Raw genomic sequence first — 25,512 nt, forward strand, 5'->3', positions numbered from 1 at the left:
AAGGACCACGGTTTCAGCTAAAACTCTTCTTTGCTGTTCTACTCGAGAAAAAAAGTCACCTACTTCTTGAATGACCTTGGGCTGAGAAAAAAACAGCAAACTTTCACTTTTGGGTGAACTATCCCTTTAAAACTAAATTTTCATTGTACGGAACAGAAAGGTGTGAACATTCTTCATAACATCTACTTTTGTGTTCCACAGAATTTTGAAAGTTAAACAGGTTTGGAACATGAGGATGAGTAAATAACGACCAAACTTTTCCTCCATTTTAATAACGACGTATTCTAGATTGTTTTCTAACATTACTAATAATGCTGTCACTTGTTAAGCATCTATAAGCACTATGGTCTCAAAAGGATCTTCTGCATTATTATGTTATGTTTGTTGTTAGAAAGCCGATTTTAAAGTTAGGTTATTCTAATTTAGGTCAACTTTGTGAACAAAGGAGTTTCTATAAAGTAGGCAATTAGGCAAACACAGGTGATGCAGTACACAGGCAAACGACCGGTGAGATCAGCTAAAGCCTTACACTAAAGTGATTCTGGTTTAATTTCAGTTAAGTGAGTCTTGGCGACTGAACTCTGAGTCAGAACTGGGGTCCGGGAGGGCGTGGTTATCCTGGAGTTCGGGTTCGAGATCGGGATCATTCTCGTCATTGCTTTCTGCACTGTAGTCGACTTCCTCCAGGAACGCTGGCTCATCCTCTTCCAACACGTATGTGGTGGGACTGCAGGAAACACACACACACACGGCTGACAGTTAATATATGTCAGCTAAGTATATGAGAAGTGAGATCATGTCTTCAGACAGAAACAAATAGAACAATTTTTTCCCATAAATCACAATCAGTCTAACTCATTTCTATTTAACACTACTTTAATACCGTGTGAGATTTTTATCTCTTCTGCAAGTGATGTTTGGAAGGCAAAACTCAATGCCTTAATGTTAGGGTGTTACTGTTAATAAGGCGTTCTGGGTAATTGCTAGGTGTTTTTGTTTCAGTCGCAGTGTTCTCACACCTTTTGACTAATGAACTTCCATCTGCACTAACAGAGAAATCACACCAGCATTAGTTTTAAATGAACCAAACCTGCCAAGTGTAAACATGCTCTAAGCTTAAAAGTGAAATTGGCAGTGCATATTCGCATAGGGTCTAAGCATCAGCATTAGCATAGCATTTTAAACTTTTTTTGGCTTTATTTTTATAGGACATATTGCAATATAGACAGACAGGAAGCGAAATGGTGGAGAGAGGAAGATGGAATTGGGAAGGGTCCTCGAGTCGGGACTCGAACTCGGGTCGTCTGAAGTGCAACCGCTTTACATGTCGGAGGGCTCTCCATAAGTATATCGGCTCTGACAAACATTAAGGTATTTATAGAAGTCAATGAGCTCAATCATGCATGAGAAACAATATATGAATGTACTTATGGATCATACAGTATTAAGCAATGCTAAGCATAAGAAAATGCAATTTATGTTTAAGCTAGCTTCCCAAGGATGCTAATGGAATTATAATGTTTGCATGCGAGACTGAGTAACTAAACAATGCTATGAGTGAGAGTTCATGTTTAGGGACATCTTAAGAGAGAAAATGAATTTATTCATGCAATTAGAATCATTATGTATTTACATTTAATTAGGATAAGCAATTCTAAGCATGATGTGTAGTTTTCATGAAGACTGGCTCGACCAACATCAATAGCTCCTGTGCGGGGCAGCAGTTATACAGTAGCTACTGCACCATCGGGTTAATCCAGCAGTTGTATGTCGATAAGCATCTTCTGAGTTAAGTGTGCATTGATGATCATTACATTCAAGTGAATTACTTCTTTGCAATCAGAATAGATTCTACAATTAGAACACAATCAGCAGCTTCATAACAACCAGGAAATCCTTGCTGTCTTGAAGCTTTGAAACATACAGTAGGATTTCATTTGGAAGTGCTACTTCTATTTTACCTAAAATTCCTATACTTTTTTAACTTCTGGATATATAATTCATGAAAGTCTCTTTTAAGGTAAGTCAGTTCACTCGATGGCCTTATTCATAAGGCCACTCCTTTCTATTTAAGCCAACAGGAGACTGGTTTTCCTTTGCTGTAAACAAAACTTGGTTCTCGTGAGACTAGCATATTCTCACCGGAGCTGTTTTAAATTTGGATATTTTTCTTACACAAATGCATGAATTTACTACAGAAGGCCTTTATTAACCCGCCGGAGCTGTGTGGAGCACTTTTTATGATGGATGGATGGACTTTTTTGGGCTTCAAAATCTCGACCCCCATTCACTGCCATTATACAGCTTGGAAAAGCCAGGACATTTTTTTATAATTCCGATTGTATTTGTCTGAAGGAACAAAGTCATATACACCTACAATTCCTTGAGGGTGAGTAAATCATGGGGTCAATTGAATTTTTTGGGTGAACTATCCCTTTAATGTGTTTATGGCATGTTGCATGTTCGGCAAAAAATTTTTAACCCTAACTGATGCAGTGTGAAGCTTTTTATTTCTTAAACAACCATGTCAGAAGACGTACCCATGTACATATTCCAGGATGTCAATGTAAAGATTCATTGCGCCCAAATTTTGAAAGACTGGCCACCACAGAGTCCCGACCTTAACCCCATTGAAAGTCTTTGTGAAGTGCTGGAGTTGACGTTATACTGCCTGCCCAAAAAAGTTGCAGACTCTAATATTTCGTTGGACTGTCTTTAGCTTTAATAATGTTATGCTTTCATTGTGGCGTTGTTTCGACAACGTTATACAACGTCACAACATTTATTTCCATTAAGAGTTGCATTAATTTTTGGCTGATATCTTGTATTGACAAAGGGAGAGTTAAACCACTCTGTGGTCGACTCCAGACTTTCAGTAGGGTTAAGCTCAGGACTCTGTGGTGGCTAATTCATGTGAGAAAATGATTCCTCACACTCACAGTTTGGGTCCAATGAATCCTGACATTGCCATCCTGAAATATGGACATGAGCACGTCTTCCAACCTAGGGCCAGATTAACTAAACGCTGCAAATTAGCTTTAGAGCGCAATTCCATAAAAGCGCTGATGGGAAGGGAAAATTCTGCTAGCGTTTTACTGACAATGCGTGCATTGAAGAACACAGACGCAGCCAGATCATTTCCATAATGACCAGCGCAGTCTACCAAGAGCAGCGCAAATTGCCACTTGCTTTAAGACATGCTTTTTTGGGTTTTAAATCATGGCGCAAAACGTTAGTACATCGCATTGCATGATTCACTTAAATACTCTCCTCCCATAAATTTTGCGTCTGAAAGAGAAACATACAAGAGCATACAAGCTGTACTATATAAAACTGCAAATTTACCACATATTCCCATGATTGTCTGGTATATGGCGGACCAAGTAAACAGAGCCCACCCCAATTTCTCTATAATATTCTTCCCTTTAGAAATAACTCCCATTCAAAGTCTATGGGATTTCCCCATCTCTCTTCAACAAGCTGCACAATTTGAGCCATCATTCATGCCCGTAGCACAAACGCTGTGGGACGAGTTACGAGCCACAGTTTAATATTTTAGGTTAAAGGGTTGTTCAAATCTCTAACCCTAATTTTGAGCTATAATAAATGACCGGTCAATACAACAAAACCAACAAACGACTCCTGCAGGTTAGCGGTCGAAAACCTCATGTGGCGGCAGAGGAGGCATTTCTTTGCATGCCTCTCTCTCTCCTAACGCAATAACCTTACTAAGAGTGATGATGGTTTTATGGCTCTCTTGTTAAGCAGTTAAATGGTTTAATGTGTGGTCTGGTGGTTTGGCTGGTTTTAGTGGGTTTTTAATGGTTTTAATGGTGTGATGGGGAAGAAACTGGATCCGAGCGAGACGGGCAGAGGAGAGGGGGGGGCAGACTCAAAGTGGATTAGCGGGCGTTTTGATCAGGTGATTAGATGACTATAATGAGCAGAGTGCTTCTCTCTTCACTCAAGTGCGCTGAGCCCCATGTGACTGACATCTCCTCAAGTGGTGCCGGCCATTAGAAGAGGCCTGCAAGATCATGTGTGTGTGTGTGTGTGTGTATGTTGTTATCCATTACAGAAATACACAAGCCGGGATGGGCCGAAGTACATTCTCCCAAGAAGCTTCTAGACTCTAGAAGCTTCTGACATCATGGACATCATGGCTATTATTGTTCTGAACATTGCGGGCTCCGAGCTGCTTAATGTTGTATTGAAATTCGATATGGCAGCTGTTGTGCCGGTTTATGCGGCAGCAGAATAACAGGACGTCCTGAGCCAGATACGGTCACTGTACTGGTGCGTGAGCGTTTACCTGGTGATGTTGGGGATGCTGCGGGTGTCTATCAGGTCATTCTCCATGTCCAGCAGATGGGAGTTGTGGTTATGGAGCTCTAAGGGGGACGTGAAGCGTCTTAGCCTGAGCAGAGCCAAACAAAACTGAGCACCCATTTCTTCCAGTTCACTTGTACCGATCTGGAGCCCCTGCAAACACACACACATACAGATCACCTGCTACATGGACTATTTGTGAAGGATTGGTTTGCAAAATGACATTTATTAACAGAGGACGTGTGATGTCCTAATTCACACAGCATTGGGGTCTCTGAGTGTATATTGTCTGGATGTGGGACATGATGAATTAAAATAGTTAATTAAAAGATATTAAATAATATCATTAGAGGAATTAATTCAATGTATATTCCAGGTACACTATAAAATGCAGTATAATATATACAATTTATAACTTTTTAACATTTTATTTTTTTTAAGCATTTATTTAAAATAAAAAGACAAATATGGTAACACTTTATTTTAAGGACCAATTCTCACTATTAACTAGTTGCTTATTAGCATGCATATTACTAGCATATTATTTATTTATTTATTTGTGCCATTTGTTTGCTGATTTCCTCCAAAATAATTTCAACTCGCCAAAACGTTTATTTAATAAAAAGAAAAAAGCTATCAAGATTACGGTGAGGCACTTAGAATGAGGGGGGGTCCAATTTCTGGAGGGCTTAAATGCAGAAATGTGGAGCTTATGACATTATAAAAATCACTTTTTTAAATTGAATTCTTAATTAATTTTAAAAGATTAATTCTTCTGTTAAACCTTGTGATTATTTAAGATGTAAAGTAGCTTTTGTCAATTTTATTCGTCGTTTGGGTAACAATCTGTAATCCATAATGAAAGACAGCACAACAAGAAACAGACAGCTGTTCATTGAATAATAAAATAATATATATATATATATATATTTTTAGTCATTGGGGATATCATACACAAAACTAAAACTTACATTAATACTGTTAATTTAATAAACAGTTCATAAAAAAATTCAAACAACCAAAACTAATCTTTTCTGCAGTCAAGAAGCTATCTTCACATATTGAACCAATCAGATCTGTCTGTGAAACTAACTAAAACAGTCTGTGCACGAATCAGCTGATCTCTGATGCATATTGCACACTAAACTGGAAAATACTTTCTCAATCTGCACTGGGTTGATTCACTAAAAGCACTAATCACTGGATTTGCCAAAGTTTGTTATTAATCAAATTCAATCTTTGAAAGGGTTTAGTTTGAGGTACTTAGCAGCAAGTAAACTAGCCACCCACAAGCTGCTTTGTTTTTGTGTCTGTGAAGTAAACAGCACTTACTGTATTGCTTTTGGATTCTGGTCACAACAGTTAACAGTTTCCAAAATGTTCTGGTGTTTTCTGTTAAAGCTGTTTACAGAGAATGCTGAGCTGGTATTTAATTGTTTTTTAAATGTTTTCCCCCATGCCCATGTTTATTATTATTTATTAACTATTATTTTAAACTGCTGCTAAATGACATGTAAAAACAAATGACCTGTGACAGGCAGATGGTCATGTCAGTCTGGTGGTCTCTTCCAGTGTAAAGTGGGCAATTTTTTGGATCAGACTTTGTCGTTTAATTTTCGTCAAAAATTAAACTCAAATTGAAATTAATTAATATGTTTAAAAGGACAATAAAGTAAAACGAACATGACTTTCTTTTTTTTTTTTAACACCAACTTATACAGAAAATGAGAATACAGAAAAGGTTACATGCTGTTTCAGATTCAAACATGTAGTGGCCACATGAGCCAATATTTGATGGCTCCAACACAGGTCTGAACACATTAAGTTTGTCACGGTTATATTCACATACTGGGCAGAAAAAAGCTTCAGCCATGTTCCTTGAACTCACAGAGACGCCATTATGTGTCCTGCAGACAGGAGACTGAGTCACACATCTTTCACACAGGGCCTATAGCACCATCTACTGTTCTCATTCAATATGAAAATCTGTCATTTTATATTCATCAATATTTAAACATCATTTAATTAGAGAAACAAGCAGTGGTTATATCACTTTTGATAATATTAATGAGTCAGTGAACTGGAAAACATCTGTTCAGCTCTTGTGTGCCAGTGGATTCTGTTGGTATCCATTATTTTGTTACAGATGTGTGTCAGTGGAAATATCAAATATGCAGCTATACTGAATGACACTGTCATTAGAATGTAACATTACAAAATGCTTCCTATAAAAATATTTAAAAAGCGTAAATTAGCAGGCTATGCCAGCATTAATATGGGTCCATGCACTTTTGCATCTATTCATTTTTCCCTTTTTAACCATGAAAATATATATTTTTTAAACCTTATGTTGAATTCCAAAATAAAAATTAGAACTGTGCATACAAAATGATGCACATAATAATAATAATAATAAAGGATTTTATTAGTTTTATTCAGCCAAATAAGAAAAAATATTTATCATGCACTTTCAAATCAGAGTCATAACTTTAAAAAGTCGACCGGTTTTCACTCCCAAGGCGTCCGATACTGCTGCATGTCTGTATGGAAATGCTTCTGGTTTAGGGTAAAAATATTTAAATATATATATAATTTGCCTACTTTTCAAGCTACAGGAATAGCTGATTAAATGCAAAGTAATTTATATTTTATCAATACACCATACATCTTTTTTAGACGTGCAAAATCATCAAGATATTTTGAAAAACTACCTTTATGATCACAAAATGACATCTATGCATTTTGAGACAGCATAGAGAATCCTGAAAGCAATGGTTTACCGGCTACATCGGTAAACAAACTCTAGAGGGCGTGGATGATCTGGATGATCTACGACTGTTTTTTGTTTTTGTTTTGTGCTGGTTGTTCATGAGTCCCTTGTTTGTTCTGAACAGTTAAACTGAGCTCTGTTCTTCAGAAAAAATCCTCCATGTCCTGCAGATACTTCAGTTTTCCTGCATCTTTCGCATATTTGAACCTTTTCCAGCAGTGACTGTATGATTTTGAGATCCATCTTTTCACACTGAGGACAATTGAGGGACTCAAACACAACTATTAAAAAATGTTCAAACGTTCACTGATGCTCCAGAAGGAAACACGATTTCACGATGAATTTGAAGATCAAGGTATATTGTACTTAATTTGTCTTCCGGGAAACATGCAAGTATCTTCTGTTGCTTCCGAAGGGCAGTACTAAATGGAAAAAAAAACATTATATTTCAACAAAATAAGAAAAATGTGTCTTTTCTTCAAAAATCTTCATACTGTTCAAAAGTTTTCACCCCCCAGCTCTTAATGCATTGTGTTTCCTTCTGGAGCATCAGTGAATGATTGAACCTTTCTTAATAGTTGTGTTTGAGTCCCTCAATTGTCCTCAGTGTGAAAAGATGGATCTCAAAATCATACAGTCACTGCTGGAAAGGGTTCAAATATGCAAAAGATGCAGGAAAACCGAAGAATCTGCAGGACATGGAGGATTTTTCTGAAGAACAGAGCTCAGTTTAACTGTTCAGAACAAACAAGGGGCTCATGAACAACCATCACAAAACAAAAAACAGTCGTGCATCATCCAGGTAACCACACACAGTATTAAGAACCAAGGGTTCACAAACTTTTTAAGGGGTTATTTTAATAATTTCAGCTATTTTTTGTTATGTGGACTATTTGTAAACATTTTATGTAAAATATCTCACTCAGGACAGTACTAAATAAAAAATAACATGCATTTTGTATGATAACTCTTATTTTGTTAAAATTATTCACATTTTCTGCAAGGGGTTCACAAAATTTCCCATGCCACTGTATACTTATAATATATATATGAATAATAAAAAAGGTGTATCTAATTTCTTGACTTTCAAATGAAATACAAATATTGTATTAAGTAAATGAGATTGTATCTGCTTATTTCTTAATCAGTGTTTGAACTATTAAAGAAGAGCCACATCTGTATATTTCTGGTTTAAAAAAAGTTTAAACAAATGTTTAAATAAATGGATGAAAAATGACACCGTCCTTTCAAAACTGATTAAAATGCTCATGATTGAGAGTCCAGAGTGAGCAGAGCTCAAAATTACAAATCTTTTGGTCACTGCATAATTCCTTTTATGTTATTTCACAATTTCGACAACTTTACTGTGATTCTAAAATGCAGAAAAGAGTCATAAAAATAATAAGTAGGTGTGGTCAAACTTTTTCATCATTTCTCTGATATTAGGCACACTAAGCTGATTTTGAACAGGCAGTGTGTGGAATTATTTCCACTTTATGAAGCCCAGTGATGAAGATGAAGCTGTTTTTACTTGGAGGATTGCAGCATTGTTCCAGAACAAAACAACTGGAGCAAAGTTCTCATATCATTCTTACTCTCCACCTTTTGAAAGGCAGAGTAAACCCACAGCTATACACACTTGTACAGGCTTTTCACATTACGCACAACCCTGGGTTAAAAAGATGTTAACTCAGGCTTAACGGCACTTTTACAACTGGGTTAAACAATGTGAAAAGGGCTTAGCACTGTTTTGAACTGTGGGTTATGAGGGCCAGCAACTCTAAATTCCAGTGCCAAATGAATACGGCGTGAATTGCTATCTCTGTCTGGCTGAACACTCATCTCAGATGGCTGGATTATCACAAACCAAGCTGTTGTTCATTCCAGCCAAGAAACACCCTGCCAAGACCTTGTCGTATCATTAGATAGCTTAACTATCTCACCCTCACAGAGAGCCAAGAACCCTGATGTCACACTGGACAACTTTTATTTGCACCCTGCATATGGTTAAAACTCATCCTGTGTTAACAATTTTCAAGCTGAAGTGTTTTTTCTTTGCCTGTTTCCTCAGCATTTGCATGGGGTTACAATGAGTTCTATTTTGAAAGTTCCTTGTCTCTTTGCTAAGTCTTCCCACACCCTGTGAGAAATGAATTTCAATGACACTTACTAGATATCAGCAAGAACAATAATAGCAAGGCAATAAACTTACTTCACACAAGTACGCAAATCGAATTTGGTTATTAATGGCGATCTCATTAGAAGGTAATAATTGAACATAAGTACTGGCCAAGTTGTCTTAGCTGATTTCTGGCCTACGAATAACCATTTTTTTCTGCCCAGGTTACTTGCCCTGCCTATATTTTCATGGCACATTTTAAAAAATATAATATAATATAACAGTAAAAGATTTTTATGTACTTGCTCAAAAACAAAATTTTGGTAATTTTTAATAATTATTATTATTATTTTATATAAAATATTTAATAGTGCATTTTTTTTTTTTACTATTAGATTTTCTTTTTTCATGAAACAAATTTTGGATAAGAAAAAAACAAATTCTGTGGTTTGTTTATTAGTTTTCCAACTCATTGTAACTGATGCCTCCAAACCTGCTCCCAAAATTCATTCTCAAAATTAAAATTTTCTATGTTGGCCAACTAGATAATAACATTAACAGTTACATATTTAAATCAAATGAATTCACAACAATGTCTAATTAATCATTTTTTAAGTTCACAAGGCATCAAGATACATGTATATCATCACTAAGGCCCCGTTTACACTAGTGCGTTTTCGTTTTAAAACGATCCCCGTTTACACTACACAACCGAAAACGCATGTCACGTGACCATTCATGCAGGTACAACCATAGATATGTATAGGTAGATCCCTGTTATTTAGATGGTGGACGTGTCTACGTGCTTGGAGAGGTCGAATGGGGGAATCTGCACGTACGTATCTATGGGTACAACAATGAGCATGATGTTATTGTTTACATGGTCATCAAGGATACATAGAGCGAATGTGGGCAGCCACGCAATTGTTTTCAAAAGTCTCCGTTTTGGTCCGTTTACACTGAAACGTAACCCCAAAGTTTTCAAACTAAAACGGGGTCTGCAGCGTTTTCAAAAGTCTCCGTTTTCGACCTCGACAGTGTAAACGACAGGTGTAACCGTAGCAAAAGTTATGCGTTTTAAAACGAAAACGCACTAGTGTAAACGGGGCCTAAGTCAATTAATTTAAAATGTAAGTCATATAAAAGACTTGCACTGCCCTGATTGGGAAAGTGATATTCAATAAACCAACCTGAAACTCACTGACACTGACCCTGGGCCATCGTTGAACCCTAGACTGTACTCATTAAAACACTTTCTCATGGCACGCATGACGTCAGATCCCTGATTGTTAACCTCGACTGTTTCAATCCCCTGCTCTGAACATCAAATAATTGGATAACAAGAAGCAAATGGTGATTTATATGTTGTGTGTGCTTTTGTTCTTTATCTGCAGATGTCTTGGTAACCCGATATTCTTGGTCATTTTCAGCAGAACTATGATTTTTAAAAACTTGTGTATATTCTAAATATTACTGAGAAAAAGAAGGCTTAAAGTTAATTACAAAAAAAATAAATGTTACAGTCTCTCTTTTTCTGAATAAAATTGACCACCCTCACCTTGTATTTGCCCTGGTCGCAGCCGCACAGCGTGCTCTCCATGGTGTAACTGCGCTGCACTCCGATCTCTCTCCACACCACCACACGCGCCGTGGCCTCTTTAGAGCGTTCAACTACAAAACTGCAGCTGGACAGGCTGAACGCTGGAGCCATCTGAGACAGCAGCTTCGGCAGAGTCTAAAAAAAACATGACGCACAATGAGCATCTTCAACTTCAAGTGTATTTTAGAGCATTTCTTTTTTTGCATGATTATTCTCTATCTCTTGGACCCTTAAAATTAAACAAACTGTTTATGCTGATGTACTTCTAAAAGAATAATTCACCAAAAACCAAAAACTCTGTTATTTACTCATCCTCATGTCGTTCCAAAATCTTATGACTGACTTTAGACTGTGAAAATATATGCAATATTTGAATAATGCTTAAGTTGTCTTTGTTTATATAATGCAACCCAAATATTTTAAGCTCCAAAGTTGGCAAGCTACCTTTATTTCTATAACGCTTTATACAATACAGATTGTGTCAAAGCAGCTTCACAGTAATAAACAGGAAAATAGCAGAATCAATTATGGAAACTCAAATATGGAGACAGTTCAGATTCTGCTGTAAAGCAGTTCTAAAAGATGATAGAGTCAGTTAGTGTTGATTCAATCCAGATGATTTCTGCTTCTATCGATTTATTAAACATAATCGTCTGTGATATTTGGTTATTTATTCTGAAAATGTTTCATTTTAATTTGGTGTTATCCTGCATTGATAACAAGCTTTCAGGTTGCGATTGCCAGATGTCAAGAATTTAAATCCCCCAATCAGAGCTCTTCTCTTAAATTGATACATTTTCCGCCCAGTGGTTTGCATAATATTCCCAACCTGGCTTTCTCTAGATTACAGAAAAAGCACCAAGGAGCTGAAAACACCGGCAAACATTAAAGTTGGAGTTTAGTCATCACTATTGAGATATTCTGCTCAAATAAAAGAAAAATACAGCCAGTCAGTTTTCTTTTACATGGTCATTTATACTGTTTGCTGCGCTAAATCTGCGAGCAGGTATAAAGGTAGCATGAATTTATACCAAACTAAAACAACAGAAACATTGATCAGATATTTTCTTGTGTGTTAAACACAAGCATTTCAATTCAGAAATTTCTATGTTTTGGTAACCAGTTCCTTTAATATGTAAACTTGGGCAGTCATATGTGCATGATGTGTAGACGAGTTAGTTATCATAATTGATCTGGATGGACTGAAAAGGATCTTTGTATATTGTAAATGTAAGATGATGTCTACACAATACATCAAACATGCCAAAAAATGTCAATAAAAGCTTTAGAATGGCAGCATATGAAAGTGTGCAGATGTGTTACCCTGTATCCAAGGTCCTCGTGTAGCTCACAGGTGCTGGTGCTGGTGTTGACATTGGTCTGCCACACCGTCTCCTTAATACTACAGCCGTACATGAAAACATTCTTCTTTCGTGAATGGCCGTGATAGTCGCAGAACACCTAAACACACACATTTTAAGAGACAAACACTGCTTGTGTCATTACCTCCGTTTAAACGGAGTTCTGTCACATACAGCGTGATGCTCTCTCACCAGTGGAGTTCTTCCTGTAGCTCTGAGGTACTGCAGGAGACTCTTGGCGTGGTAGATGGTGGGGTGCAGCTCGGCATTAGGGTTCTGCCACTGTCTGTTCAGATCCTCCCCACTCAGAGAACAACGATGACTGCAGAGTGTTATCACAGATAAAGTGTGTGAAGAATAATTGCCCTTTCCATTATCAGGTCACGCCGTGTGATGACTTTCATTTACACTATTAACAAACAATACTACATTATCAAAAAATTTTATTACGCAAAACCTGATCACTGCATGATATGCCAACTAATAAAATTAATTGCACATCAATTTGGGCTGAGAAATTACAAAAAAGTAGCTTTAAAAAGAAATATTTTGATTCAACATAAAATTTAAGCAACTGCATTCAATGTGACCTGACGCACAGGTCTGGGCCAGGGTGGAGTGCATTAAATGCCTTAATAATTTTGACACTATTTTTTCCATAATTAACTGCATCACATTAACATGTTAAATTGACACCCCTAGAAATTATATAGATATAAAATATTAAACATGTTAAAAACTGAAAACTTTGGATGGTGCTGCATTCTAGTGAGGAATGAATGGGTTAAATACTTTAAGACTGTATTGTCAACAGAATCTCTATCAGTATCTCTATAGAATCTAGTGTTCTATGTTGACATACTTTCCATTAATGACGCCATCAGGGTTGAGCATGGGGATGATTTTGAAGACGTAGCTCTCTCGTAGACTTTGGGCTTGAGGACTGCAGCTCATGAGATACTCTAGAGTGCCTTTCATCACCCAGCTAGAGTTAGTCTCTCCAGGATGTACCCGCGAAGACAGAAACACCACCGGACGGCTTCCTACAAACACACATTACAGCATAGCTGAGTGTGCCACACCCATTCACAGAGGTTGAAATGAAAATCACACTCAGTGCCTGAGTGAGATGCATGGAAGAGTGCTTGAATGAGCGTATGCGCAGGTGCATTCAAGAATGCATGGGAGAGTGCTTGAATGAGCGTATGCGCAGCTGCATTCAAGAATGCATGGGAGAGTGCTTGAATGAGCGTATGCAGGTGCATTCAAGAATGCATGGGAGAGTGCTTGAATGAGCGTATGCGCAGCTGCATTCAAGAATGCATGGGAGAGTGCTTGAATGAACGTATGCGCAGGTGCACTCAAGAAAGCATAGGACAGTGTGCTTGAATGAGCTTATGCGCAGGTGCATTCAAGAATGCATGGAAGAGTGCTTGAATAAGCATATGCACAGGTGCATGCAAGAATGCATGGGAGAGTGCATGAGAGGTTGAAATGACAATAGCACTGAACCCTGTGGATGAAAGAATGTGAAAGAACATGCAAAAATTCACAAGAACGGGCATGCAAGAGTGCATAAGAAAATGCATGTGTGTGTTTATGATAAAGTGCATTTCAGAGTGCTTGAGAACATGCATGTGACAGTGCATGCAAAAGGGCACGATAGTGTTCATGAGAAAGTGTGTGCTTAGGAGCACGCGTGCAAGAGTGGATGTGAGAGTGTACTTTAGAAAATGCATTCGAGCATGTCTGAGAAAAGGCATGAGAACATATGTAAGTGTTCATTAGAGAGTGCATAGGAGCGTGAATGCAAATGTGTTCGGAAAAGAGAGTGATTTAAGTGTGCATGTGAAAGTGTATCAGAACGTATGGAAGTGATCATCAGTGAGGGCATGTGAGAGTGCATGAAAGAATGCAACAATTTGTTAATTAGAAAGAATGCACTGGAGCATGCATGTGAAAGTGCATGTGGGAGCCGTTATGACTGGCTCATCAGAAAGAGTGCATGAGAGCATGTGACAGTGTCAATTAGAGACTGCATATATGTGTGAATATAAAGTACATGTACTGTAGGAGGTGTCATGAGTGTGAGTACATGCAAAAGCATTCATTAGAGAGAGCCCATGGTGTGAGGCATTTGAGAATGTGAGAGTTTTCATAAGAGTACATGTGTGTATGCATGGAGATGAATGTGAGAGTGTTCATAACAGTGGATGCATGCGAGCATGCATGAGGATGCATGTAAGTGTTCATTGGGAGTGGGTGCATGAGAGCATGCATGAAGATGTATGCGAGTTTGCATGAGGACGCAAGTGAGGGTTTATGAGAGTGAATGCATGTGAACATGCATGAAAGAGTGTTCATGAGAGTGATTGAATGTGAGTGATCGTTAGAGAGTGCATATTAGCACGCGCAGAGATGAGATGTGACAGGTTCATGAGACAGCGCATGTGAGCATGCATGGAGATGCATGTGAGGGTGTTCATGCGAGTAAGTGCATGTGAGTGTGCATAAGGACACATTAAAGAATGTTTGTGAGAGTGAGTGCATGTGAGTGTTTATGAAAGTGGATGCATGCAAGAGTGTTCATGGGAGTGAGTGTACACAAGTACGCATGTGGACGCATGAAAAATTGTTAATGAGAGTGAGCATATGAAGATGCATGTACTGTAAGAGTGTTAATGAGAGTGGGTGCATGCGAGTCTGCATGAGGACGCGTGTGAGAGTGTTTATAAGGTGCGTGAGTGTTCATGAAAGCGAATGTAAGCAGGAGTGCAAGAGAATGCATGTGTTCATGACAGTGAGTGCATTTAAGAGTGCGTGCTGAGGGAATCTACTAAACTGATAAACTATACTGCTATGGCTCCATGCTTATCAGTGATATTCTTGTGTGCATGTTACATACTGAACTGGCTGATGTGATCATTGCTAGATGATCCTGGCATGGCTGTGATGGTGAGCAGGGGACAGCTATTTCCTCCCAGAGTTTCACATAGATCATCCTGTCTGTAGTAGATCTGAGCTGTGCGCAAAGCACTCAACTTCTCCAGATGCATCTAAACAAAGGCAGAACATAATCAAAATGCAGTATGAAACATAATATATTAACCCATTTAATTCCACCGGTCACGATAGTGACCGTAAAAAAGTTTTTCATTTATAAAGCTCTAAAAACCGTACCGACTGATGTTTTAGTGCACTTCCTGCAAATATGGAAAAAATAAAGGGTCTCAATTAAATATGTGCAGTTTCACATGATTAGTGCAAATTGTCACATGACCAGAGCAGTTTATTTCCTGTTTGCACCTTGAGATGATGATGGATGCATCAAAGCTCCAAACCGAAAGGCTAGTAAAGTATATTAACATAAAGATATGACAAAGATTTTTGGTACACATTATCTTCACATTATATATGCAATCGCATATATTCGTTTTTTTTGAGTGTGGTCATAGAGTGAGTAAACATGTTGATGGTCACAATAGTGGGATAACGGTGAACTTTATTTTACAATAAAATCCAATGGCAGTTGCTAGTGAAAATGACAATAAAATGTTGCAATGACAAAATATTGCACTAAACTAAGAATTCAAATGTTAGAAAAAAATTACAATAAAATGGATACCATCATCGGACATATGGCATGATCATGCCATATGTCCGATGATGGTATCCATTTTCTGCTGGATTTCTGAGGTACGCATAAATGCATGCTTACTGGGCTAATATTGCCTTGCCATATTGCCATACAGTTGTGCACAAAACCACTAGTCTTCAGCTCTAACAGTATTGCTGAATATTAAGGTAAAAATGGCTACAAAAAGCATTAGGATTTATAATTCGCATTCTTTATGAACCTAAACTGGTATACTAATGGGCTTCTAAGTATTAATGTCCATCAGATGCATCAATTTAGGGAGGGTACATTTGTATAGTACCTTCAGCATTGAGTAGGTGTATGGGTAATGGTAGGCAAAGTAGCAAACATCATCTTTATGCTGAAAGGTCACAGTGAAGGTCAAGGTGAAGTACGATTTGCCCTTTTGACCGCCAGCTGCAATGGAGCTTCGTGAGAAATTATTTCTGTGGTAGATAGGAATAGAGGTCAACTTGAATTCTTTTAAATCATAACTGTATTTCGAATGCATTATAACCATTAATGATAACGTGTAATCCTAAAAATGGAGAGGACGGTCTTTACTTGTAGTAGCAGATGTCTGATCCTGTTCTAACCCAATGGGGGCTGCCGTTGATGGCGTCCTGTACCGAGTACATGAGCACTTGCATGCCTGTCACACCATATATAGAAATCAGAAATCTGACAAACACACTCTGATTCTGAAGCTGGTTATAGATGGGTTGGTGGGACGCAAATAGCTTCAACCCCAAAATATTCTTCAACCCCTATACATGCTCTACATTAATACGAGAACAAATTGGTTTCCAGCTCTAGCACTATTCATAATAGTGCTAATACTTAATAATCCAGGTTAATGGCACAGACATTTGAAAGTAACTATGTGTGTTTGTGTACTTCAGTAGAGTATATTTCTGAACTAATGCTTGAAATGACCCACCATAATTGAATTGGCTGTTGGACTTCTCACAGTTGATTATGTTGAATCGATAACGAACTCCAGGACGCATATTGCCCACCTCGAAATAGAACCACTGGTGGTAGTGATTACTATTGATATCGGAGTTCAAGATCAAGTCATACTCAAACCTGCCGATAGAAACAAGCAATACACAGAAATGAGAAAAATTAGAAACGGCTTCTTTATTTTATGAAAAGCACATTTATGAAAGAAAAAGGGCATATTTAATTTTGCACATACTTTCTGACTTGTATTGCTTTCCGTAGGTTTCCAGACTCAAACTTAGAGTTGAACTTCAGAGACTCGCCGTTGTCAATCACTGGACAACTGAAAGAACATTTTTACATTGAAAATTCAAGCATTTTGAATAACTCAAAGAGCCAAGACAAGAGCCTGGGTATGTCTGAAACAATAAATATATAAAAATTAAATATTTTATATTTTAAAATAAAAAATAATAAAAACTACAACAACGATTATTATTATAATTTTGTTTCACATGACTATAAAAATCTAAAAATGAGCTTACCTATATTTTACTTTTATTTGATTATCTGATTTTTTAATCAGTTTTCCATAACAAAAAAAATGTGTAATGTACATTGTTACAAAATTGTATATTTACAGCTGCAAAACTGCAATAAAAACAGCAAAAAAAGGTCTTGCCTACCCCTAATGATAGTTTTTTAATTAAATATTTGCTTGATTATGTACAGTATAAGCTCACTTGAATTTGCTTCGCTCATCATAGCAAGACTGTTTATTTTTGTTTCATACTCCTATTGTGCACACTGACCTCTGATTGTCCAAGTCATATACGACTTTATCGAGGATGTCACTGGGGTGAATGAGCCTCTCAATATCCTGGAAAATCTTCGTTCTGTTGGAAAAAATGTCTTAAGTGAATAGTTCATTAAAAAAGAAATTCTGTCATTTTGTCAACTTTCTTTCTACCATGGAGCACAAAATGAGATATTCTGATAAACCTTCTATTCTTTAGACGCATAGAGTGACCAGGAGCTGTCTATAACACTTATTCTGGCCTGATCATCACATAAAATTCTTCAGAAGATTTGGAATATAGTCACATGGACGACTTTGATGCTTTTATGGTGTTTATTGAAGCTGGACAACCCCTGGCTTTTGTTGTATGGAAAAGAGAAGTGTGAACATTTTCCTGAACATCTCATTTTGTTTTCCATGGGGAAAAAAAGAAGATACAGGTTTGAAAAAATGGCATAGAACTGCTTTAAATAAGATTCTGACGGCACCCATTCACTTCATTCATTGGTGAGTGATGGAATGCTACATTTCTCCAAATCTGTTCCGATGAAGAAACAAATTCATCTACTTGGATGGTCTGAGGGTGAGTGAATTTTCAGCAAATTTTCATTTTGGGGTGAACTATTCCGTTAACATTTCCAAAAGGTAGTAAAACATATGTGTAGTACCTCTGCACACCATAAACCCTCTCTAGAATGGGCTCACGGAGGTGGAGTGCCACATGCCCAAAGTAATCTGGGTAAGCCACCTCTGTGTAGGCGGGCACTGAGCAGGTGCTCTTCACAATCTCCAAGTAAAGGTCAGGGTCGTGCAGCGGCAGCAGTGCTGCGGTGTCTGGCACTTCCAGCACCGATTGTTCCCCGCCCTCGTCCTGAGACCCATCCGCAGAGCCTCCATTCACGCCAGCATCTAGAGCCAGACGGCCCAAACTAGAGACCAGATCGGGGTCCGATGTGCCCTCTGGCCTTTTTGATATAGAAATGCTGTCCAGCTCCAGAGGTGATTCATTTGACTTTGGCGTCAGAAGGTCCTCTCGCAGTGGACGTCTGTTCTGAGGGCCCAAGGGGCTCGGTGTGGTGGGAATGATGATAGGACGATGACGCTCTGAGTTAACGCTTGATGGAGGGATGACAGATCTGGGGCTTTCAAAGTCATCATCCTGAGAACAAAACAGAAAGTGATCACACCTGATGACTAAGTGAATGAGTTTCCATATATGAGGGGTAAAAGTAAGAAAGAAAATGGTTGCAATACAAAAAAAGAGAAAGAAAATGGTTGCAATACAAAAGTTAAGCTATTAAAGACACATTTTTGCGTCTGCAATTTTTGTAATCAGTGCATTTTTAAATTACATGCATTTTTTTGCCTTTTCGCTATTTAATCAGAAGTGTCCTCACCTCAAAATTCTCGCTGAATTCCCGACAGAAATACTCGTAGGCTCTGAGCTCATCGAACGGACGCGTACCCATCTGTATGGGCCGCAGTTTGTTGATATCTGTCTCTATGTCATCATTCTGCAGTGCATAACAAACATGAATTATAAAATCAGTTTCTTGATTGCTCTTTTACAAATAATCGGAAACACATGTAGACCTATGAGTAGAAACAGCAGATCATTGTATAGGATTGTGTAACATGTCTATTTATTACCTTCCCATCAAATCTGGGTTAAAGAACTAATTTGCAACAGACGACATATCTTCCAAAAAATCAGCGGGCTGGTATTTGGTCATTTTAAAATGACTGGTATCGTCTGAAAAACATTTCCTGCTTGGAAGTACTAAAATGACTAAAACTAAAAACTAAAACACTAGATAAAAACAAATGTAAAGATTATATATACACACACACACACACACACACACACATATATACACATACATATATATATATCCCTCTAATAAAATTGACAAATGCACATCATAATATCTCAAATTTAAATGACATTTTTAAATTAATTACTCAAATTAAACTACAATTGACATGAAAACTGAAAAAAGCTAATTAAAAATATTACAACAGTATATAAATAATACTAAAATAACACTAATTGTATCTAATTTAATATTGTTCCACAGTATTCGTACCTCAGAAAAAAACTACCTGCGTCATTATTCACCTCAAAATCAGAAAATGCAATACTAAAAATAAAATTAATAAAGTTGGTTAAAGAAAACTATACAATTAAATTATATTCTTAATTTATTAAAGGGGTGGGTGATGCGATTTCACTTTTTTAACGTTAGTTAGTGTGTAATGTTGCTGTTTGAGCATAAACAATATCTGCAAAGTTACGACGCTGAAAGTTCAATGCAAACAGAGATATCGTCTTTTAAAATGATGGCAGTTTAATGCCTACAAAAACGGCTCGTAGGAACTACAACGAGTTACTTCCCGGGTTGGTGACATCACAAACCCAGAAATTTACATAAACCCCGCCCCCGGGAACATGCAGTAAAGGGGGCAAGGCCATGTTGTGCTGCTTTAGAGAAGAGGAAGAGTTGTTGCCATGCCATCAAAACTAGGGTTGCACAAAAAAATCTATTCATATATGAATCGCGATTCTGTTTTCTAACTATTCTAATGGATTCACAAGTTTCAAAATCAAGGTTCTAAAGCAGTGGTTCTCAATACTGGTCCTCGCATCCCCTGCTCTGCATCTCTCTCTCTCTCTCACCTGTTTCATAAAACAAGTTTACCAAACAAGGAGGCTTATTTCAGTTAGTCTGGCTTATTTTGAACCAAATCAACTGACAATAAGTCAGACTAACTGAAATAAACCTGGCTTATTTGGTCAACTTGTTTTATGAAACAGGCCCCTGATCATCAGCTCCAATAAACTGTGTTCCAATTATACACTTTATGTGAATAGACAGAAAGATATTTTTCACATAGCTATGAGAAGCGTGCTATGGTTCCCGTGCTGTATTAAAAGCTTTAATCAGGATAAAACCGTATATTAAAAGCTAACATAAGCAGAAGCATTTACAAATAACAACAGCGTATCTAAACGTATGACACAACAACAATCAAAAAACATACCATTAAGAGCCGTGTGCTTGCACAGGTTCTGCGCAATTCGGGCTCAAATTGATAAGCAATATTGACGACTCCATTGTTTACAATACAACCGGAGCACATGCCGCTGAGCTGAGGGACGGGACGTTTAGACGCGATCTGGCAGTTCAGCGAATCACAACACACTGGGCCAGCTAACCAATATGAGCCCATTGTGTATTTCTGAGAGAAGGGCTTCATAAAACCAGGAAATCATCAGAGCATTTATCAGAGAAGGGATGTAGAATAAAGGCAAATTATGTAAAAAATCATTTTTTTTTTTTTTTAAACGAAGCATTAACACATGTTAGACTGCACCCCATAAACACAATCAAGCCTAGAAATAAAAAACTGTCAACCACCCCTTTAAACTGTTTTATTACATTAATCTGAATTTGGGTGAAAAAGGTTGATTTATATATTTTTTTTTATATTATTTTATTTTATTTATTTATTTATGATTGATATCGGCTGAGCACTAGAATTTTACTGAACTTTAATGAGATCATTGTACCTGTGATTTGTGACCAGTTTCATCCTCGTCATATTCGGTGTCATTTTCTGTGTCGACCTCTGTGGCTTCATTCTCATCGCTCTCATCAACTACATCATCCACTAACACAGAAGACACAACCAACATTTAATACCAGTTTATAACACTGCGTACAAAGAAGTATGAAACAGCATTTGCTACCAATTTGACTTCTGTAAGGAGACATATTTTTGAAAAGAATAGAATGCATTGCATTTATCTTTTGGCAATTGATTGATAAATCACATACAATAATACCAGGAACAATATAAAGACAGTAAATATGGTGCATTTTGATTTCATTTTGACTTTAAGGCGAGACTGAGATTTATCATGCACCAACACCAATAGCAATGACACCCTGTGAGTGCAGCTGTGAGTGTGTTTTACCTCCAGGCGGCTGGTTGTACAGCTGCGCCACCGGTCCACCGGCTGGTATGTGTTGTAGTGGGTGGTGAAAGACACTTTTAATAGTAGGCAGTGGTAGGCGGTTCTTTGGAAAGCACTTCCTCATAATTAGGCTGGAGGTATTGACCAGTGGATCCAGTGTCCGGACAGGCAGGCACTCCTGAAACACATCACAGTTATATATCTTCATGCTGTAGTGAAGCTGTATGGCATGTTCCAATGGTACAAATAAAATGAAACTTTTTCCAACACTTTCATACAGTGGATGTGTTATAAAGGATCCTCATCCCATTGGCGTCTATGAAGGCCTTCCTGCCAAGCTTAATGTTAGTGAGGTTTTTGATGCATCCCAGAATGCTTTTGCGGATGACCACATGGCGGTGACGTGTGTCATTGCGGTGCCAATCATGGTAGATTGCGAGTAGCGTGGGAAGATATCCTCTGTCCACTGCCCGACGGGCATTCATTCCTGAAGATTGAGACACATACACATAAGAGACCTGTACATCATTACCAGCACTGCAATAATGTTTTGTACTGGATGTACAGTACATACATATATATACATATACATACACACACACACACACACACACAGTACCGTTTAAAAATGTTGGGGGTCGGTAAGGTTTTTTCATGTTTATGTTCTATATTTCAATATATTTTAAAATGTAATTTATTGCTGTGATGCGCAGCTGAATTTTCAGCATCATTACTCCAGTCTTCAGTGTCACATGATCCTTCAGAAATCATTCTAATGTGCTGATTTACTGCTCAAGTAACAATTCTGATTATTATCAGTGTTAAAACAGTTGTGCTGCTTCCTATTTTTATGGAAACCATGATTTATGTGGGACTGTGGAAACCATTTTATTTCAGGATTTTTTTTGATAATTAGAACATTTAAAAGAACAGAATTAATTTGAAATAGAAATTTTCTTTAACAATGTGAAAGTAGTTACTGTTATTTTTGACCAATTTAATGTATTCTTGCTGAATAAATGTGTTAAATACTGACCCCAAACTTATATAGAATATATAACAGTAATATAACAGTATAATAAAATAAAATGCATAAATATAGTACTAAAAGGTTCTTAATTCTTGACAAATAAATAAAGATAAAGGGGTAAAAACATGCTCACTAGATATTGATCAAAAATCAATAACAAACCAATGTTACATTGTATTTGTATGGACATTAAGACAGCGTTTCCGTTCTAATTAAGCGCAATTGCTATGAATATTTTCATTAACAAAGCATCTGTATGATTTTGTGTGTGTGTGTTATTCCCATAATTTGTATTAGTGTAATAAGAACAAAAGGATTAAATATAGTAGTACATCTGTCTGTCTGTCATATTAACATGTTCTTGACAGATTGTGTGAGAATCATCCAAGCATGCATCTTACCAGACTTCAGTAACGACGCCAGTGTGTCCAAGGCCACTCTATAAATTAGACCAAATAAATTAGTCAAACAAATCAAATAAATAAAGACAAAAACACAGTAGTAATCAGAAAAACACAAACGTAATCACATTTTATGTTGTCACCCCATATTTGGTGAACAGTGTCATTCTTGTAACAGTTATTGCATTATAAGTGCATTATATGATTCTCAGATCTGGTAAACATGAACACACACACACACACACACACACACGACATACTTCGGCAGAGTGGTGCTCTTTTTGCTGAAGGGTCCGATGATTTCGAACATGATCTCCAAAGCGCCACTCTTTCCCAGCGACACTGCATTTACCACTAAAAGAAAAGACAAGTTCAATAATGCTTCACTGTAGCGATGTATCTGTGAGCATTTCATCTCTTTTCATATCAGCATATTGCAAACGTATTCCACATCATAAAACACATAAAACGAGTGAACGTACAGTTGCTTGAGTAGACCCGAAGCACTTGAAGGCACGGCAGCAACAGCTTGTAGTTCTGCAGATTATGCTTCACTAGATTCAGAGTCACATTCAGAGCCCCGTTCAGACGCGCTTTTACACCAAACTTCCTGTCTGAAGAGGAAGTGATGTCACTGGAAATTGTTGATTTGTCCACTGCAATCTTAATCAAACTTAATCAAACAGATAAATCTACAAAATACAAGATTCCAAAAAAAAAAAAAAGATTTTAGTTCATATGTTTGGCAAAGCTAAAACGAGTAGTTCTGGTGTCGTCTGTACCTTTGGGGCCGACTTTGACCAGTAGAGAGTGAATGTGAAGCATTAGCTCCTCATTGGCCGGAGGGTCTTTGCTGGAGCTCACCAGCAGCTGCAGCAGAATGGCTGTTCCTCCCTTAGACACAAACACCCCGGTCCTGCGGCCTCCACCTACCACAACAAACACAGCTAGATCACGCCATGCTGTCCTTCACAAACACACTGTTTTGACTGAGGTGTCCTGATTAGAGGATCTTTGAGCTGATTCTAGTGTTGAGAACAGAAGGACTTTTTATGGAAGTCTAGGAGTGCTACTTAAAAAAAAAAAAAAAAAAATCAATTACCAATCTATTAAAGAAATAAAAAGGTAAACAATCAGACAAACATTATAGAAGTTCATGTAGAAATGCAAGCTCACCAGTTTAGTTCTTATTTTAGAATAATATTAAATACTATTTTGAAATAGCTTTTATTTATATATTTTGTTTTATATTTCTATTTAGCGTTAATTTATTTTTATATTACAGCTTTAGTCATTTTTAATTTTAAGTTTAGCTTTAGTTTTTTATGTTTAACCCTGTAAAGCCTGACATATGAAATAATCTAATAAAAATCACATTTTTTCAAACGGAAAAGTGTTTTGAACCTTTAGAGAAAATGCAAACAAACAAATACATAATAAATAAATACATAAATTTAAAGCTCAGACTTCTTAAAAAAAAAAAAAAAAAAAAATTTATTCAGAGGACCAAACTGAGCAAAATATACAATTCAGTGTAGGAAAATGACATTTTCAAGATCAATGAAAATGACATGAGTTTTATGATCACAGCTCTGTAGTTTTTTATTGTGGGGGCAAAACATATAATGCAATTAAATGATGACTGAGAAATAAAACAAATAAACAACCCTCAAAAGCCTGATAATCATATATTTTTTTTAAAAATTCAAAAACCAAAACAAAATTGATAAAATGTATAATAAAGCAAATCTAAGCTGCTTCAGTAAATCTTTATTTTGAAATATACAAACAATATAAAAGTTAATGGTGTAAATTGTGTAAAATTGGGGACACTTAATTTCTAGCGATTATCGCCGATTTGATTGCACAGATAATATTTAAACTAAACTGAGCTAGACAATGACATCTCTGAATTCAATAATGAAATGCCTTTAACTGAAAATTGAGTGTTTAATCTTATCATTATACATTACTGACACTCTATCCTCCAATTTGATACTGTTAAGTGCTTTGACACAATCTGTATTGTTAAAAGCGCTATATAAATAAAGGTGACTTGACTAAAACAGGCAAAATGATCATGACAGTAAGAGGTCTTAGAAATGTGGGAATCGAATTATACAGTATGCTTAATGGGGTTAAGTTTGGCATCTAATATTAATATCTGATTTTAATCTATTTTATTTGAGCTTTATATCAAGTAACAAAACAAATGATAGTTTTAGGGTTTAGTTTTAGTAACAATAACAACACTGAAACTCACCCACAGTCAACAGTTCATTCAAGATAGCGAGGATGTTGAGAGTGGTCTGCAAATCCTGTGTATTCTGGACCAAATCAAGTGGATTAGCAGCTGAAAAACACTTCAACTTGAGCTGAGATAAACAGATGTGATTAAAATCATCAGTTCTGCGTGATGGTACTATACCTCCAGAGACGACAGAATGATCTCCATCCCGCCAGAGCTTTTAGACCCCACCTCCTTACGGGTCTTCTCTAAAACATGACCAGACACACCGTTAACACACAGCCCATGATTCAA

The 25,512-nt window shown here is 37.1% G+C and overlaps 1 protein-coding gene across 1 annotated transcript; it reads right to left on the reverse strand.

Moving 5' to 3' along the window:
- agtpbp1 (ATP/GTP binding carboxypeptidase 1) lies at positions 1-25,462 on the reverse strand. The gene is made up of 23 exons (XM_058784506.1): positions 25,399-25,462; positions 25,234-25,297; positions 23,753-23,899; positions 23,453-23,584; positions 23,231-23,324; positions 22,971-23,008; positions 21,818-22,026; positions 21,540-21,717; positions 21,132-21,232; positions 18,958-19,074; positions 18,229-18,719; positions 17,574-17,657; positions 17,018-17,104; positions 16,757-16,905; positions 16,381-16,468; positions 16,118-16,262; positions 15,085-15,235; positions 13,042-13,222; positions 12,372-12,501; positions 12,142-12,279; positions 10,777-10,953; positions 4,313-4,482; positions 1-727 (listed from the first exon to the last, which is right to left on the reverse strand). Exons 1-23 carry the CDS (start codon positions 25,423-25,425, stop codon positions 553-555), a joined length of 3,273 nt encoding a protein of 1,090 aa, XP_058640489.1. The 5' UTR covers positions 25,426-25,462; the 3' UTR covers positions 1-552.
- Positions 25,463-25,512: the final 50 nt, after the last annotated feature.

This window comes from Onychostoma macrolepis, chromosome 08 (genome assembly GCF_012432095.1).
Source record: "Onychostoma macrolepis isolate SWU-2019 chromosome 08, ASM1243209v1, whole genome shotgun sequence".
Classification (NCBI taxonomy): Eukaryota; Metazoa; Chordata; class Actinopteri; order Cypriniformes; family Cyprinidae; genus Onychostoma; species Onychostoma macrolepis.